General features: G+C 36.8%; 1 protein-coding gene across 1 annotated transcript in view; it reads left to right on the forward strand.

Moving 5' to 3' along the window:
• DST (dystonin) overlaps positions 1 to 18,698 on the forward strand; it is a 614,637-nt gene that overhangs the window by 590,268 nt on the left and 5,671 nt on the right. The window contains exons 90-102 of the mRNA XM_042781628.1: positions 105 to 299; positions 1,049 to 1,177; positions 4,212 to 4,355; positions 5,226 to 5,414; positions 7,036 to 7,165; positions 9,559 to 9,722; positions 10,746 to 10,908; positions 11,925 to 12,079; positions 12,235 to 12,309; positions 13,207 to 13,224; positions 15,855 to 15,972; positions 17,285 to 17,356; positions 18,282 to 18,481. Coding sequence (XP_042637562.1) covers positions 105 to 299; positions 1,049 to 1,177; positions 4,212 to 4,355; positions 5,226 to 5,414; positions 7,036 to 7,165; positions 9,559 to 9,722; positions 10,746 to 10,908; positions 11,925 to 12,079; positions 12,235 to 12,309; positions 13,207 to 13,224; positions 15,855 to 15,972; positions 17,285 to 17,356; positions 18,282 to 18,481 — 1,752 coding nt within the window. The remainder of the gene's footprint in view (positions 1 to 104; positions 300 to 1,048; positions 1,178 to 4,211; positions 4,356 to 5,225; positions 5,415 to 7,035; positions 7,166 to 9,558; positions 9,723 to 10,745; positions 10,909 to 11,924; positions 12,080 to 12,234; positions 12,310 to 13,206; positions 13,225 to 15,854; positions 15,973 to 17,284; positions 17,357 to 18,281; positions 18,482 to 18,698) is intronic.

Raw genomic sequence — 18,698 nt, forward strand, 5'->3', positions numbered from 1 at the left:
TGGTCATTACATTGTACGTTTAGTAATCTATACATGATTTTATATATGTATTACTGTTTTGGTTTTACAATTAAAAATTAATTTTAAAAATATGGCTCTCTTAGGCCTTCCAGAAAGAACTGGGGAAGAGGACCAGCAGTGTGCAGGCCCTGAAGCGCTCAGCCCGAGAGCTCATCGAAGGGAGTCGTGATGACTCCTCCTGGGTCAAGGTCCAAATGCAAGAACTAAGCACCCGCTGGGAGACTGTGTGTGCACTTTCTATATCAAAGCAAACCCGCCTGGAAGCAGCCCTGCGTCAGGTAAAAATCATGTAAATTACAGCTGTGTGTCATAAGCAAAGTGCTGAGGCCCCAACAAGAAACTGCTGTAGTAAAGAACTGTGAAGCTTCTCGTTTCTTAGCCAAGGCAGTGATGAAGGTGGCAGAGTGAACAAAATTCTCATAACATCATTGCCTTAGTCCTCCCCTCCTAAGAATTTAAGCTACTCAAAGAAGGAGATTACATAATCTTCACATGAAAGTTCTGCTTGAATAATTTTCAGCTTGAAAGAATGATAGGCTGCTGTTCCATCTGAAATCTGTTTCTTCAAATGGCAAGTTAGTCTTCATATAGGCCTTTCTGCCGTATTAGATGTTCTCTCACATTTGTAAAATGCAGTACTTTTTAAGGGGAAGTTAATGCATATATTAGAGTCCCTGAGGGGGGGGGGGCAAACAGTTAAGTGTTCAACTACTAACCAGAAGGTTAGCAGTTCAAATCCACCCAAAGCCTCCTCAGAAGAAGGACCTGGCAATCATCTTCTGAAAAGTCACAGCCATTGACCTTTCAGTTCTACTCTGAAACATATGAGGTCACTATGAGTTGGAATTGACTTGATGGCCACTGCTGTTGTTTTTTTAAAATGGATACAGTTAATCAATTTAAGTTTAATAATTATGTTTTCATTGAGGAGAGGAATTTACTGTGCAGTTATGTAAATTTTGCTAACATGTATTTGGGGATCTTGTTTGGGATGTGTGTGTGTGTGTGTTTGTGTGTGAACTGTTAGGCAGAGGAATTTCACTCGGTGGTACATGCCCTCCTGGAATGGCTGGCTGAGGCTGAACAAACCCTTCGTTTCCATGGCGTTCTCCCAGATGATGAGGATGCTCTTCGGACTCTTATTGATCAGCATAAAGTGAGTTATGCATAAATACTAAGTAAACTAAATGGGAAAATAGACTATTATTTGTAAATATCAACTGCATGATTATTTTCCTTTCTAGAAGTAGTGTGATTTTCTGGTACATTTGTGAATTTATCTGTATTCTCCTAGTGTGTATGTGTTTCCCCATGTACATGTACACATGAGTACTTACCTTTTATGTTTTATGTGCAGAGAAGGTTATTTTAAAATTAGTCACTTTGTTTCCTATCTCTAGGATACACATTGAATTTTCCAAGGAGCTGTTGACATCTGACCAAAACTAGTCAGTATTGTTGTACTTCTGTGTAAATTTCAAAAACAAAATGCTATTAATAAGCAATTTGGCATTTGTAATTATACCAGTAGAATTATAAATTAATAATTTTGACTTTTGTAAGCAAATAATTTAATGACTGGTCTTTGAATTTTATTTTTGCTCATCTCCTATTTTTAAACAAGAGCTCTCTTAAATCCTTTTTAGAAATAACCCCGAGTATAATTCTGAATTAAAAAAAGAATTATATAAATAGGTATATTGTTTAATAATTGTTGTTGTTGTTATGTGCCGTCGAGTCAGCCCTGACTCATAGCGACCCCTCCTTGGGTTTCCGAGGCAGTATCACTACGGAAGTAGGATTGCCCAACCTTCCTTCCGGGGAGTGGCTGGTGGGTTTGAACCGCCAGCCTTCTGGTTAGCAGTCAAGTGCCTTAGCCACTATGCTACCAGAGCTTTAATAATTAGTCAAGTATAAATCTGGCCATTGGGCTTCCAAGTCAAGATCTGTCCTGTGGCAATGCATAGAACATAGTGAAACTCTGTGGAGGGGAGGTCCAGATGTTTTTTAACCTTTGACTCCAAAAATCAGGAATTTGCACTACTCGAGGTTGTGTCAATGTCAGCATTTCCTATTAACTTTAAAACGTCTGTTTAACACCACTGAATAATCCTGCTTTTCAAGGTAAAGTTAGAAATACATCATTAATTCCAATGTAGAGTGGATTACATCATCTATAAAGGCTTCTTATTTTAATTAACATCCTCTCTTAATGATGGGTTGCTGAACCTGTAGCAATGAACTGTTGCCTTGTTAATGAAAGTGATGCAAGCTTGCATAGTGTTATCTGGAAGAGTGAAACACTCCAGACCACATTTAAATTTGAAGGTAGAATACAAAGGCAGGAAAATTGCATCAAATTTATTGTGAATCTTTGATTCAGCTCAATAATTTGAAAATACAGTTTATATTATATTGCCATGGGCTGACCTTCTGCCAGCATTATTTGAGAGTCCCACTAACATACTTGGCTTTGGGTCTCAGAGTAGGGTAACCATGAGCTGGACACCCTTGAAGCCCATGGTGCATATCTACCACCCTACAGAAAGGAGCATGTTCGTGGTCCCCCCTTCATCATTGCAGGGCACAGAAACATTCAGAAATATCAGGAAGCAGTTACCCGGAGCAAGAGTAGTGTTCTTTACAGTAAATAATTTTAAAATTCTTTTAAAGAGCATAAAATTACATGTAATTTTATAAAGCGCCTCTTAGTAGTAATATTGTGCAGTAAAATTATTCATTCTTTCTCATTTCATCTGCTTCCCTTCACCAACAGAAGAAAAAACAGAACATTTAATTTAATTTCGTAGTGCCAGGACTTCTCTGTATAATCTAATCTCTGAAAATGGCAAGCATTCCCACAAGAGTACAAAACAGTAAGGTAACACTCAGATTTGATCTGAAGAGTGCAGAGTGAAGTGGGGAGTTGATAGAAGGATCCAGAAAAAAAATCCATGTTAAAAACTAAGTCATGGTAGTGGTGTATATTGGCTGATTAAACCTTGATGCTGCAATAGTGAACATGACAAATAAAAGGGTTGTAAAGCATTTATTGGGAGCTCTGGTGGCGTAGTGCCTAAGCATTTGACTGCTAACCAGAAGGCTGGTGGTTCAAATTCACTGGCCACTCCTTGGAAGGAGCGTTGGGCAATCTACTTCCATAGAGACATTGCCTTGGAAACCAAGGAGGGGTTGCTACGGGTCGGATCCGACTCCACGGCAATGAGTTAAAGTGTGTTTTCAGTCACTGTGATAAGTAATCCTTGTAGTGCAAGAGTCCAGATAGATTGAAATGTCTGAAGGCTCTAAAATTCTGCATGAGTTTTGGAAGCCTGTCACATTTTTAAGGAGAAAGAGCTCCTCATTTTTTAACCACACTTTGAGAGTTCTGTGATCAATGCATCTACGGATATAGTTCTGATGGTAGAAAGTGCAATGATGTATGTACATAAGACATTTGTAAGAAGATCAGCATGAAAGGCTGCCCTTGACCCCTGAAACTGTTCATTTTGCTGCCCGTGGAGATTAGCTAGAACTGCCAGAAACAGGAGAGAGTGACGTGTATTGGCCTTCGAAAAGGACAGTTCTCATATAGGCTGGCCTGTTGTCAGGCCTGCTCCCTCCAGGCTTCCCCTGGCGCTTTCTGTCTGGACACTTTGAGCCCCTCTCCCAACACCCCCAAACATTTACAGTTCCTTGCCCAGCCTTCTTTCTTCTTTGGCACTTTCTTGCATATATTCCTATCTTTCCTGGCAAAGTCAATGCTTTTTTAAATAGTAACCTCCTTATTTGTTAGAATATGGTTTTTCTGGGGGGGGTGACAACCATTACGGTTTCTATCTGTGCTAATACTGTCTCTCCCAAACTTGAACTCCTAATCTCCGTGTAAATATAATGCATCCAAATTTAGGAGAATGTATTTTTTTTTTTTTTTTTTTTTTTGCATAATATGCTTTATTATAAAGCATATTTTCTTGGGCTTGTATTTTAAAATAATTATTAGAAGGTGCTCTATTTCCTATTCTTTTCCCTTCTCCTACTTGAATCCCCAATTAGTGGATTATTTCCAGCTGTGAATAAACCAATCTAGGTTCTTCTTTATCTGGTTAACTGTGACAGTCACATGAGCGTCACCAGTTTTGTTTTCAGCTTGGTTCAGCAGCTAATTGAAGTCTTTGTTTCTGCTGTAGGAATTCATGAAGAAATTGGAAGAAAAAAGAGCTGAACTAAATAAAGCCACCAGTATGGGAGATGCTGTGTTGGCCATCTGCCACCCTGACTCCATCACCACTATTAAGCACTGGATAACCATTATCCGGGCCAGGTTTGAGGAGGTCAGTGGGTTTTAGTCTTGAGAGCAGCAGTTGCTTTGGGAAGGAGTAGGGGGTTTCAGCAATTAAAATGGGAAACCTCTGCAGAGAAAAAGTTTATTTAAATTACCCCTCTTGGGAGCATTAGTAGCCCTGGTGGTACAGTGGTTAAGTGCTCAGCTGCTAACAAAAGGTTGGCAGTTTGAACTCACTAGCTGCTCCATGGGAGAAAAATGTGTCTGTTTCCATAAAGGTTTACAGCCTTAGAAACCTTATGAGGCAGTTCTATTCTGTCTTAAAGAGTTGATATGAGTCAGAGTGGGTTTGTTTTTTGGTTTGTGATCATTACAGCCTCTCTGAAACTGTTTAAAAAAAAAAAAATGAAAGGAATTTTACAGCTGTGTCCTTGAAACATTAAAAGGCAAAATTTGATTTACTGTGTAACATTTTACCCATTTCTACTTTGTGTTAGTTGAATGATCTAGCATCTAATAGTATTTTAGAACAATATATGCCCATGAGGTGAATTGGCATACAGAAAAGTAAATTAATTCTGTATTTAAGATCTTAGTGTTTTTCAGTCCCACTCCATGCTGCATTGAGTAATCATACTTAGTCCTCAGAGAATATCAATTTGTACTTACATGAGAATGAAAAAGGAAGCCTGAGTGATTGACATACACATCTAAACTTCTGAAGGTGACATACGTCATGCAAGTTTCCTAAATCCTTCACAAGTTGGACCTTGGTGCCACTGATGGGCTCTAGAAAGGGTAGACTCATCATAGGTAGAGCCCAGGCTGATCCTAATTTACATTTTCAAATTAGTGTATTTTATATCAGTGAAACTATTTACCAAGTTACTATTCAGAGAAATTTCTATTTTTCCAACAGGTGCTGGCCTGGGCAAAACAACATCAGCAGAGATTGGCAAGTGCACTGGCAGGGCTCATTGCTAAACAAGAGTTGTTGGAAGCTTTGCTGGCTTGGTTGCAATGGGCTGAAACTACACTTAGTGAGAAAGATAAAGAAGTCATCCCCCAGGAGATTGAAGAGGTGAAAGCCCTCATTGCAGAGCACCAGGTAAAATAAATATGATCCTAGCCCCTGTTCTCTATCTTCTCAGATTTTTTTTTTCCTTTCACTGTCTGTCTTCTCAAATGATTGCTTTGTGCTTATTAGCTTTACTTCCTCAAACATAGTCCCCAACTCCTTACAGATGGATTTCTAATTCTACAACTGCTCCAAACTTCTGTCTTTACAGTTGATTAATTTGATGGTCCCCCTTTTCCCTCTGTGATCCTGTGAAACTCCCTCCTCCTCTGCCGTGTGAAGGTAGTACTCCTGTGGCACTGTCTCAGATCGGCAGACTGGCCTCTGCCCTACCCCTTGCCTTCTACATGATCTCTCTTCATACATTTTATCCTCAGCTCTCTAGTCCTTTGCTCTGCTTCTTCTTTTGGTGATCTCGCCCACATCCATGACTTCAATGGTACCTTGTATTATTGCACCATATTTGCCATTTTCATCATTGAGTGGCTGAATATCTCCTAAGATGGTCATCAACACTGTAAATTCTGAGGAGCACATCCTATGTCTCAGAAAAAGTACTTCTATATATCCTACCTGTTTAATCTCTGAAATGATGGGCAACACACTAACTGATTTATCTGTTTATTTGTTTGAAATGTTGGTCCAGTTGGTCAAGCAGTTAGCATTACTTTTATTATATGTTAATAAAAATGTAAGGTGGCACTGTCCATGATCAGAAGCATTAAAGTGGTCATTGTTCTGCAGTGTAACAGACATTCCAGGAACATGTTACTTCACCTTTCCGTTCTGTCTCTCCTCCCCCGTACTTTGCTGTAGTCTCTACCTTTCCCCAGCTCTTCCCACATGTTCCTGATACAAGGACACATAGCCAATGATAATAAGCCTCAAAGGAAACAAGAACTATAATAAGATGCCTAAACTTTTTAAATAATATGTCTAATAAACTTTAACCTTAACATTACCCTCCCTGGCATAGCTTATTTGTTAATAAACTCAAAAAAAAAAACCTCACTGCCGTCGAATCGGATCCGACTCATAGTGACCCCTCCTTGGGTTTCTAAGGTGGTATCACTACAAAAGTAGATTGCCCAATCTTCCTTCTGAGGAATGGCTAGTGAGTTTGAACCACCAGCCTTCTGTTAGCAGTCAAATGCCTTAGTCACTACACCACCAGAGCTCCTTATTTGTGAATAGACATACTTAAAATATACCCACATTTAATAAGGATGTTTTATGTCTCTGTATATCAAAGTCATCCTAAAATATTTAGGTAAAATGCCCTACAGAAAAATCCCAGGGACCACTCCAGTTAACTAGTTCTTTGCAGCCGAATGTTCACTTAAGACTCTTAAAGAAGAGCTGTGGAAGTTTAAGTCGAGTTGGTGTTAACATTTGGTTATTCATACAATTGCTCCCATGCATGGTCTTTTAAAGTAAAACACATTATTTTTTATTTAAAATTACTCTCTTTGCCACCTACAACATTTTGCATTATTTAGAAATTAGTAAATACTGTGTAAAGATGGTTTTGATTTTTTCCCTTTTCCAGAAATAGTAGCACTGTTCCTTTATCCTTTTATTTTTAGTTCATTTCTATAGGTCATTTTTTCTAATATACTTTTATTTAACAGAAATCATTTCTTTTTTTCAGACCTTCATGGAGGAAATGACCAGAAAGCAGCCTGATGTAGACAAAGTTACCAAGACCTATAAAAGGAGAGCAGCTGATCCTTCCTCATTACAGTCCCATATTCCAGTCCTGGATAAGGGACGAGCAGGAAGTATGCAGCAACCAATTTCTTTAAAATGAAGATGGTTAAGCAAGGAAATCAATTTTCCTTTATATCACATTATCATTAGAATCTTGGAGCAAATTGGGGGATTCTGCATGAGCTTTGAATCACAAAAGATTTTCTTGAAAGAATATGATATGGGCTTAGTATTAACTTGATTAAAAGAAAAGGAAAAGAGATATTCAGGTCTGGGTATATAACTTTATTTGCTCAAAGTGTACCTTTCAGATTAGTAAGAAAAAATGGGACAAATCTTCTAACAAAACCAGAAATCATCTATCCCTTTGAATTATCTCATTTTTTTTCAATGACTGTGGCAAAAAATGACTATTGTGTGGATAAAGTTCATATACCTAACTCTTCGTTAGCAACAAGCATTATAACAGATTCTGCCAATGTTCATATGGTCGCAGACTCTATTTATTTCTCAGGCAACCTTGACCCAAACCCCGAACAAAACAAACTCTCTGCCATCAAGTTGATGCTGACTCATAGCAACCCTAACAAAACAAATCTACTGCCGTCAAGTGACTCTGATTCATAGCAATCCTATAGGACAGATCAGATCAGATCAGAACTGCCCTGAAACTATAAATCTCTACAGAAGCAGATGGCCATATTTTTTTCCTGAGAGCAGTTGATGGATTAGGACTACAGACCTTTTGGTTCACAGATAAGCACTTTAATATTGCATCACCAGGCTCTTCCTTGACCCAAAGAAACTACATTAAAAGCAAAATAGTTAGCTTGGAAAAGATTTAACAAAAGCAAAATTTGTGTTCTATATTTTACATGTTTCTGAATAGTGCCACAGTAAAAATTTTCAAAGTTTTTTTAAAAGTGATTCCACACCTAATGTAAGAAGTCAGGGTAACAAAGTGATTAAGAACTCTGAAGTCAAAATGCCTGCTTTTCTCAACCCCAATGGGGAAACGTAATCTTCGACAAGTTACTTAAACTCTCTGAGCCTCAGTGCCCTAATCTATTAAAAAGGATAATACTAACCTTGTTGGATTGTTGTAAGGATCAAATGAGAAACGCATATGAAGTGCTTAGCATACTGCCTGGCATATTGTAGAAACAGGCCTTTTCATGACTGCAGACATCTGACAGAGGGGACAACTCCTACTTGCCCTTTAATGTTATGTGAATTTGCCCTCACTTGAAGTGGTTGAACCAACTTCTGTTCCAACAAATTCTTTATCACAATCACTTTTACCTGCTGCACATACAACTTTTACATCATTGAAAAGGCTTTGAGCCTTTTCTTGTGCTAAAACCAAAAACCCCCCACTACCATCAAGTAAATTCTGACTATAGTGACCCTATAGAACAGAGTAGAACTGGAAGCATACTGCCTGACCTTCCTCAGAGAGGCTAGTGGGTTTGAATCATTGACCTTTGGTTAGCAGCCAAATGCCTTAACTACTGCACCACCAGAGTTCCCTTCTTGCACTAAAGGCTAAATAAGAACCGTATGCACCTGTTCTGACTGACCTACAAATTCTGAAAGACACAATTAGGAATGGATTTCTTTTATAACCCAAACTGCCTATACTCAATAAATGCTAGATATTAATATTTATAAATAGCCGTAGTCTGGGAGTTAGGAATTCTAGGCAAATCCCAGATTGGACACTAGCTTTCTATATGACCTTAGGTCTATACATTTTCTAAACCACATTTAACTGTGCACTTAGGTGAAGAAAATGTGTGGAGATAATTTATTTTGTGAAGGTACAGAAATGTAAAAACTAGCCAGAAACAAGGAGAAAACTTTACTAAGATAGTACATTTGGCTATGAGACTATGCATAGGAAACACATCAGTCTCAGTGGAAGGATGGTTTGGGAGAAAGCTGGGGTCCTACACATATACTTCCATATTTGAGTATTTAGAAATTTGTAAACTGTCTTGCTGTGATTTCTGTCAACTTCTCAGTGCTTCTGCCCTCACCTCTCCCTTTCAGTCTTATCCTCTTAAAAAAAGAGTAGCTGTAGTTGATTCTAAAATATGTCCACTTTCCCAAGAGATTTCTTTTATCTTGTCCTAGCAAAGAAGAGGATCACAAAGTGCCTCCTTGTGATTGAAATAACAGGAATCTTAAGCTGGAAAATGCTTTTTAAGCATAAGTTATGAGAGAAGATTACAATATTTAAATGCTCCTGTTAAAATATATTTCTCTTATTCATATAAACAGTGTGTAATACTTAATAAATGAAACACTTTGAGACCTTGACATTATGCATCATCTAAATCAGGATATTTCTACTTGTGTTTTAAATAATATATTTGATTCAGTCTTAACAAGGAAGAAAAAAGGCCAAGCCTTTCCATATGTCAGGATCCTTCCATTCCTCACTGAAGTTACATTTTCACAGGAAAGCGCTTCCCAGCATCAAGCTTATATCCCTCTGGATCCCAGGCGCAAATAGAAACCAAGAATCCCAGGGTAAACCTATTGGTGAGCAAATGGCAGCAAGTCTGGCTCCTGGCGTTGGAAAGGAGGAGGAAGCTAAATGATGCTTTGGACAGACTAGAGGAGGTTAGAAAACTCATACATTCACCATATTGTCATTTGCTCTTATCCATCATAACACATTGCCAAATTTTTGATTTTTTAAAAATTTTCTGATAATGTATAAATAAACTCTTGCTATTTGAATGTGTTTTACCCGTAATACTGATACTGTAAGTATATGTGTGTGTGTGTGTGTGTATGTATATATATATATATATATATATATATATATAAGTAGATTGCCCAACCTTCCTTTGGAGGAGTAGCTGGTGGGTTTGAACCACCAACCTTCTGGTTAGCACTCCTCGGAAGGAAGGTTGGGCAATCTACTTCCATAGTGATATTGCCTCAGCAACCCAAGGAGGGGTCGCTATGAGTCGGGTCCGACTCGATGGCACATAACAACAACATATATGTGTGTGTGTGTGTGTGTGTATATATATATATATATATATATAGTGGAAAATTAATATATGAGATTTGGAGTTAGAGACTCAGTAAAGTAAAATAAATGTTTTAACACAATCAGAAGCTAGCTCCTTAAGAAAAGATCAAACTTGCTGTATGTTTGCTGGCACATATCATTTATAAGGCAGATCTTTAATTGTATGTGTTCTATGATTTGGGACTTAGTGTTTCAAATTCTAAAACTAGGGAATTTTCAGAAGTGGCTCATAGGAAAGGGAGAGCAAGCAAGGGGTTAGCGAGGAGTGCTTCTGAACCGGGCGTGATGTCCACTGGGCAGAGCGCTAGTGGGAGTACTTGCGGGCTGATCACCATTGTGATTTGGGCATTATCAGAAATTTTTTTTTTAGTTGAATTTTGATTTGGTTTCTTCTATTTGTAAAGAAAATTCATAATACTAGTGTAATAAAATAGAAAAAAAAAAATGTTTCTGAGTCCCCTTTTCAAGATTAGGCCTGTTTTGGAAATGGGAAATTTATGTGCATTTCTTAAGAGGATCATTAAAAGTAACAATTGATACAGTATAAGACATAATTTGAACACAGCATTAATTCAACCCAAAATATGTTTTTCCTTTTTTAGCTTAGGGAATTTGCTAACTTTGATTTTGATATCTGGCGTAAAAAATACATGCGATGGATGAACCACAAGAAATCTCGGGTGATGGACTTTTTCAGGAGAATTGATAAAGATCAGGATGGAAAAATAACCCGGCAAGAGTTCATTGATGGAATTCTTTCCTCAAGTAAGTCCCAAGACAGATGACTAACTGATACCATTTTTAAAGAAAATAAGCACAGTTTAAAATTGTAGAGCTGGTAAACTTGGGTTGCAAACAAAAACTTTTCCTTCACTTGGCTAGGAAGTCACTGCCCTTTTAAAAAAAAAAAAGTCCTTAATAAAATTTGTGTCTTAGAAGCCAGGCATACAGGTAATTGTGTAACTACAGCTTTGTGTCTTCACCCCACTGGATCTGTGTCCATTAGTACAATAAAGTTAATAATATTTGAGTTTTAGGTTGTTGGTATTGCCTGGCTCATAATAGGAAATCAGTAAATGAAAGTTCCTGTTCCTTACTTTCTTTTTGTTTTGAATTCATATTCTAATGGAACCATCTCACTAATAGACAATTAAAACTCTATAAATTCTTAAGGTATATGTCACCTTCTTGTTTGATGTTTAATCATGTGCATGTGATTTGCCTGGCAGATGTTACTGAAAGTCCTTCTTAAAGTAAATAAGTAAATTTCATATAAATTATTTCCTAAGTAGTAGTTGCACCATTTCTAATTGCTAATATTAAACAGTTTTCAGCCTACAAAAACAGCAGCTTCATATGGTTCACCCCAATTGTAATTAAAGATAAATTTGGGTTCCCTATAAAGTTGATTTGTTTGTAATGATATAGATCAGTTTTTTTTTAAAGGCCTTTTATGTTTGATCACTACACTAATGTAACCTGTTGCACACTGAAATACTCAGATTAAAATGTGCAATACAGAATGTCTTCAGGCAGATGAATATCCACTACTATTCACTATTAGGAGCTCTGGTAGCGTAGTGCCTAAAGCACTTGACTGCTAACCAGAAGGCTGGCAGTTCAAACCCACCAGCCACTCCTTGGAAGGAAGATGGGGCAATCTACTTCCCTAGTGATACTGCCTCGGAAACCCAAGGAGGGGTCGCTATGAGTCGGGTCTGACTTGATGGCACATAACAACAACAACAACAAATCCACTATTTACTATTATTTTGAAATAGAATTCCCAACAAGTCGCCTGGAGATGAGTGCAGTTGCAGACATCTTTGACAGAGATGGCGATGGATATATTGACTACTATGAATTTGTAGCAGCCCTTCACCCAAATAAGGATGCTTATAAACCTGTCACTGATGCTGACAAAATTGAAGATGAGGTACCTGTTATCTTTCTACCACCTGCAATAATGATAAGTGTATTTTACCAGAATATCATTGCAAGTCAAGATATTTGGTTGTTGTGTCAAAGTTGTAAGGATTCCACTTTGTAATATTAACATTAAAGTGAATATTCCACTATTGTTTTTGACAGGTGACAAGGCAGGTAGCTAAGTGTAAATGTGCAAAACGATTTCAAGTTGAACAGATTGGAGATAACAAATATAGGGTAAGTTTTCAAAGCAGTTTGGTAGCTCTTCTAAAGGATATAAGGTAAAATTTTGTATACAATTTGATCTGTGTTGTTTTCTAGGAATCCTAATTATTTTTTACTTTAGAACACAATAGTATATGAAATTCCAACTTTCATAATTTTAAGCTTCCTACTTTTACATTCTCACTTTAATCATTTTATATATTAGAACATGTCTTTGAAATATATACATATTCATTATTTTCAAGGAGAAAATATTCACAGGAAAATGTAAATCTCATATACTTATATTGTTTCCTGTTGCTTTATAGTATTTTTTATTATGGTTAGAGGTAAGTTTTCAGATTTCCAATAACCAAGCTATTCCAAGTTAGAACCAGAAAATTTTAAGTGTTGACTCATTTTATAAATATGAAAAAGAAGCAGTGTTTTCCAGTTGTACTGTCATTATTGCTTTCGTTTGAAATCTCAATAACTCAGTTCACCTTCTTCAAAATAATTACTTGAAGAAAAATATGACTTCATCACTCTTTATCTTGTTTTCTCTTTGTCAGAACATCCCTGATATGTAGTGGCTAGATAGGAAATGTGCTGAGTTTCCCTAATACAGTGTGTTACTTACAAAGGAAATGTTACTCTTTTTTACTTTCATATTTTCATACTGAAAATTATCCATCTACATACACAAGTTTTTATCTTAAATTTGACACCCAAAGATTTTCCAAAAAATTAGTAGAGAAAATTTTCTCATTTATTTGGTTTGAAGTTGGGATATCTGGGTACTTGCACATCTCTAAACTAGATGCTATATCCAGAGGCCCAGAGTGTTGAGAGTGTGTGTGTTCTAGAGTCATATAGAAAGTTTCCTGTTGAACTAATTGTCTTTCTCCCATTTTTCATTTTCTTTGTCAGTTCTTCCTGGGAAATCAGGTATAAACCGGTGGAATGTATTCTCAAGTTCCCAATTATTATTATTATTTCTTATTTTAATTCATAGCCATTAAAGCTTGCCATGGCCAATCTTTCCCATGCTCTTCCCCTAGCTACTACATTGTTGGTTGGCGTGGTGTTTCTGTAAGCGCTATAAGGGTCCTTAATCTAGGATCCCTTTTTTGCCTTGTGTCTCAAATGAGGAGATTACTTTCAAGTGAACCAGATAATGAATTGTAGCTTGTCTGGCTACAGTGTTACAAATGCAATGTTCAATTCCAATTTTTATTAATGCTGTTAGCATATATTTTATACACATACTCATTGGAATACAAATTTGGTTTGCCGTTCATCTCTATGTAGCCATGTTGGTATTTAACCATTAAAGACATATGGTATATGGTAGCTAGAGAAGGATCAGGCAATGACATGGAAAAGAGAACAGTCAAAGGGCTCCAGGCACTTGGCCACCAGTAATATATTCTCTCAAAGTGCCTATCATCCATTGGTTCTAAATCATTGATATATTCTTACCTTAGTACTTTGCATCCTCTGCATATATATTTCAACTCTTCAGTGATGCCATTCCTTTTGAGGAAATTTATCTCTTGTAACTCATAAAATCTTAAACTCACATTTTATGCCACCTGGACACACATTTAAGTCACTATAAACCATTCACTGGCAAAGCATCATCACAATTTTAGAACTAAAGAAGAGATAATTCATCTTTTGATTTAAATGAAAGAGAAGAGTTCGCCTCTTTTTGCTTTTGGAAAGAATCAGCACCTGACCACTGTCATATTACATATTGCTCTGCCAGTCCATTTTTAAGCCATTTTACTACTCAAGCTTGAAATTATCTGTTCTTACCCTTTACTGCAAGCAAATGATTATTTTAAAACAGAAATACTCAACTACCTTGAATAGATTTTTTATAGTTCATTAGTTATAAAACTTAAAAAGTTTACTTTTCCATTTTTGCTATTTTCTGAGTCAGCAATTGGGACAGCATCATTTATTTATGGAGAAGGAGAAAAAGCACTCACCTCAAAGAGGTGTATTCACTGAAAGCACAAAAACAACTTTGGTTTTTACTGGCATCATGAGTAAGAAAAATAGGGAAATTCTGAGGACAGTGTTAGTTGTTTGTAGAATGCCTTCTAGAATATAATTTAAAGTATTCACTTTAATTAGAATTGAAATTTCATCTCTGTAAGGTGCTTTAGTTATAGCTGTAAAACTTGTATTTTGACTATAATCTTGGACCAAAATTGTCTGGGCCAATTATCTGGTTCCTTAAGGGTAATTTTCTTTAAATCCCCTCTTTCCCTTTGCTTATTTGCAGCACCAAAATTTTTCTAACAAAATCAATATAGATTCTGGGTTTTAAATTTTAATTTACATTTTCAGGTTCAAGTTCAGTTCTGGGAAATTTTAAGTCTTAGGTTTTAAAATGGATTTAGAAATAACAATTGAAAATGATTGATATGAAACACATAGATCCCAACTGGTACATTTTATGTGCTTTCCAGGCCCTTCTGAGTTTTAGGATCTTAAATGGGATTTGGTTGGCTTCATTTCAGAATTCCATTACTTAAAAGTTTTCTGTTTATCCATCATGAGCCCAGACAAATAGACAAAGTTGCAATTATATCTTATTTGTCTTAAAAAATACTATTATGCTTAATTTTATGTTTATTTTTGCTTTGGTATTTGCTGGGTTGGCAACCGTGAAATTCAGCATGGTGGTTTTTATAATTTAGACATTAACCTATTAGAAATGATTTAAAAGTATAAAATCATTTCTCATGGGCTTTCAAAATAAATAAACTTTATGATCAGAGATTACCTATAGTTTTAGCAATTATTTTCAGCACTTACTGAATCTAGCAAATTCAGGTGATAAGAGATCCCTTGATTACTTGTTAGTGTTTCAGTTACAGTACAATCAGTTTTGAGGGAAACTTTTGGAATTAAAACTTCATTATTAATAATGTGTCAGTGGATGTTCTAACATTAATCTAGGGTGGCATATTAATCCAGCCTTTAATAAATTGGTTTCTCATATCATTAGGGATGCAGAAAATTGTAGTTGACTATGAAACCATATTCATTGACCCCTTTATTCTCCCTAAGCCAAACTTCCTTGAGAAAACAAAATGAATTTATGAAAATTTCTGCCACAAATTTCAGTGGACAACAGTTTTAATGCATGAGGAGGAATCAGTTTATGGCATTTTCTTTAGAATCATCCTGTTTCATATGAGCCTTGGGCAAGTGAGCCAGTGCTTATTTTCATGGCTGCATTAATCTCTAGAAATATTTTTCAACTATTGCCTTACTAATGTTGTTTATATCATAAGAAAGAAAAATAATGTTTAGACCAAAGCTTCAGTATTATATTTGATAACCTTTATCTTTTTTTTCCCCAAACTGTATCCTTTGGGCTAAATCAGCATGCAGCAGTCTAACGCAGATCATTACAAACCCCCCTTTCATAGATTTTACTAATCGCTGTGAACTAAGCAAGAAATTAAAACTGATTGCTTAAGCTCTTGCAGATTGTTCATCACCCTGTATTTGAGAATTACACTGACAGTTAGAGGTTTTATTCTCTTCATCCGCAGTTTGGCGACTCCCAGCAACTGCGACTTGTTCGGATTCTACGAAGTACCGTGATGGTTCGTGTTGGAGGTGGATGGATGGCACTTGATGAATTCTTAGTGAAAAATGATCCTTGCAGGGGTAAGGAGAAGCTTATGTCAAGATACTAACACCATGAAAATGTATCAGTTCTGTATTATTTTCTAACATCAGAAGCATACTGGGTAAAATTTTGATCATTTACTCCAAATAATGAGTGTTTCACATTGGTCTCTGTCAGCCTAAAGTTCCCAGAGAACTTGTGGCAGTCATGTAAACCATGTTCTTTTCATTGTTTTTTTACTTCTCTGGATAAATGTGAGCTAAGTAGGCAGGAAATACTAGAACAGTTTTTCTTCATGAAACTTACCCTGTGGTGATTTTCAAAATAAACACTTACACAAAAGTAGAGAAAGGACTTCATCTGTCATTAAATAGCAAAGTAAAAGGAAGGAAAATTGAGGTGTTGAATCCAGCAAATACTGTTTCGTAAAAGGTTAAAACGGAAAGTTTTTATGAAATGAGGGAGTGGTGAGGGAAGTAATAATTTAAAAATTTTAAAAAAAAAAATGAGCTTCCAACTTGACACTTCCTTTGAAGTTGCAGATTAGAAGATTAAAAATAAAAATATACATAGTACTCTCCATAACTATCAACCCAAGATCCCTAGGTTGGCTTTTAATCTTCTGTATGTCCCAGATCCTACAGTCAACTTTTGAATACTTAAATGATTTACAGATTATAATATTTAGTTAGGTTCCATTTACTAAGTAGGGCTATTTTTCTTACTTTGAAAATAAAATAAAATTTTAACATTTATTTAGCCTATGAGCTCATTTTAAACTTTAAAAACAAACACACAGCAACAACAGCAGATGTTTGTGCCTGCTCAGCCTCATAAGCTACCCAGCTAGAGGCCAAGCTTCCTCAGTGGGGCTTGTTGATTTCCGTACTGCTGTCTGAATAAATAGGTGAATCTGTAAGTAAACAAGCTTTTCTGTTTATATCAATCCCCACAGATTGATATAAAACCATATACAGTAGTTCTGCTATCTGCAATTCAAAGATATACCTGTGAGAGAAGTAAATTAATAACAAACTTCCTGTTTTGTCTTATAATTAAAAATACTGCAGCCCATGGTAATATAGCTCATTTATGAAAAGAAGCAATTAGAATGTGTGATGGTCTGTCGGGTTGCTTAGGAAAGTCAGCATGCCTGTGACAGTCTTTCAAATACTCTCCTTATCGACAGTCAAACTTTCGAGTGCTTCCCTTCCTGATGCAACTTTCTTCTAAAATGTGTGCTATAGGCACGATCTGAGCACCCTTTGCATAGTCAATTGCTGTACTTTGTTTCTTCTCCTGCTAACAGTATTCTTTAATGTGATTGGTATCCTGTGTCATTTTTTCTAGTTCATCATCATGGGAGTAAAATGTTACGTTCGGAATCAAACTCTTCAATTACTACTACTCAGCCTACTATAGGTTGGCAACCCCTCTCTTTGCCTCTCCCCTCTTTCCTTTTCTCTTTCCTACTTTTACATTCTCGCTTTACTCATTTGTTTTAAAATAACATGCTTCATCCATTGCATATGCCTTAACTCATACCCAACTGAGCTGGTGCTTCCAAATTTAAATTCTGAAAATTTGACACACTTCGGTGTGTTGCAAATGCAGGTGTTACATAAGTGATCAAACACATGCTAACACAGTTGCTTCTCTGGTTCTTGTGGCGTGTTCTCCCCGTGCATATGTGTTTGTGTGAGTGCTGCATTACTGATTACCTCACGGATATTTGGGTCTGGTGTTTGTTACTGCATGTTGGTAAGACACAGTTTTCAAGGCATAAAATTAAAATACTAGCTGCTTCATTTATGTGAAAAATCTGGAAGTTTATTATGTGTTGTCATGATGATTAACAAGCCACATCTCACTCTGTGTAATTTTACTGTTTTATTAATCTTGGTGTTAAACCAGCATTCTCCTTACTCAGAAGTACATGCAAATCACACGGCCCCTGCCCTTCTGGCTGGTCTTCTCGGTGTGGTGAAAAGGGTAATGAAACCATGTGGCCATCAGTAACTGGTGGATTAACAATATTTTAGCATGGGCTTTCCATTTTCATGCTGACTTTTTCTTTAATAGTAGTTATTCTTGCTGGTGTCTAGTGTTAGAGTAAGCACACTACCCCCGCCTCCCCCAAACTGACTTGTATCCAAAAGGAATGCATTGTGAAGGAATGCATTTAACTTTTTGTTATGCTGAGTTGGAGTTGGCATGGCAAAAAGATGCTTTTGAAATCCTCAAAATGATCTCTGGTGCCAGGTGGTGGTTCTTAACACAAACAATTGAATGCCTCTTTTTTCCTTCTTTTTTTCTGTTTGTGTGCGTGTTTGTATGTGTAATCCAGCTAAAGGACGGACAAACATGGAACTGCGTGAGAAGTTCATTTTAGCAGATGGTGCCAGTCAGGGTATGGCTGCTTTCAGACCCAGAGGCCGCAGATCCCGGCCGTCGTCTAGAGGAGCTTCACCCAACCGATCTACTTCTGTAACCAGTCAGCCTGGCCAGGCGGCCTCCCCACAGGTCCCTACCACCAGCACACCCAAGGTAAGATTTGGATGAAATGAAATTCTGTCCTCCTCCTAGGCAGTCAGTGTCCCAGGTATACTGATGAGTATTTCAGGTCCCCTAGAGTTTATAGAACTAGCCTTCCCATTTATGTTCCTTCTCACAGTATGAGTGATGATGGAGATGTATGAGGCTATGTAGATCTCTCTGTTATTTCCCATTTTGTGAGAAGGGACACAAATGGGAAAGGTAATTA

This window comes from Orycteropus afer, unplaced genomic scaffold (assembly GCF_000298275.1).
Source record: "Orycteropus afer afer isolate SDZICR_OR568_19922 unplaced genomic scaffold, OryAfe1.0 scaffold00140, whole genome shotgun sequence".
Taxonomy (NCBI): domain Eukaryota; kingdom Metazoa; phylum Chordata; class Mammalia; order Tubulidentata; family Orycteropodidae; genus Orycteropus; species Orycteropus afer.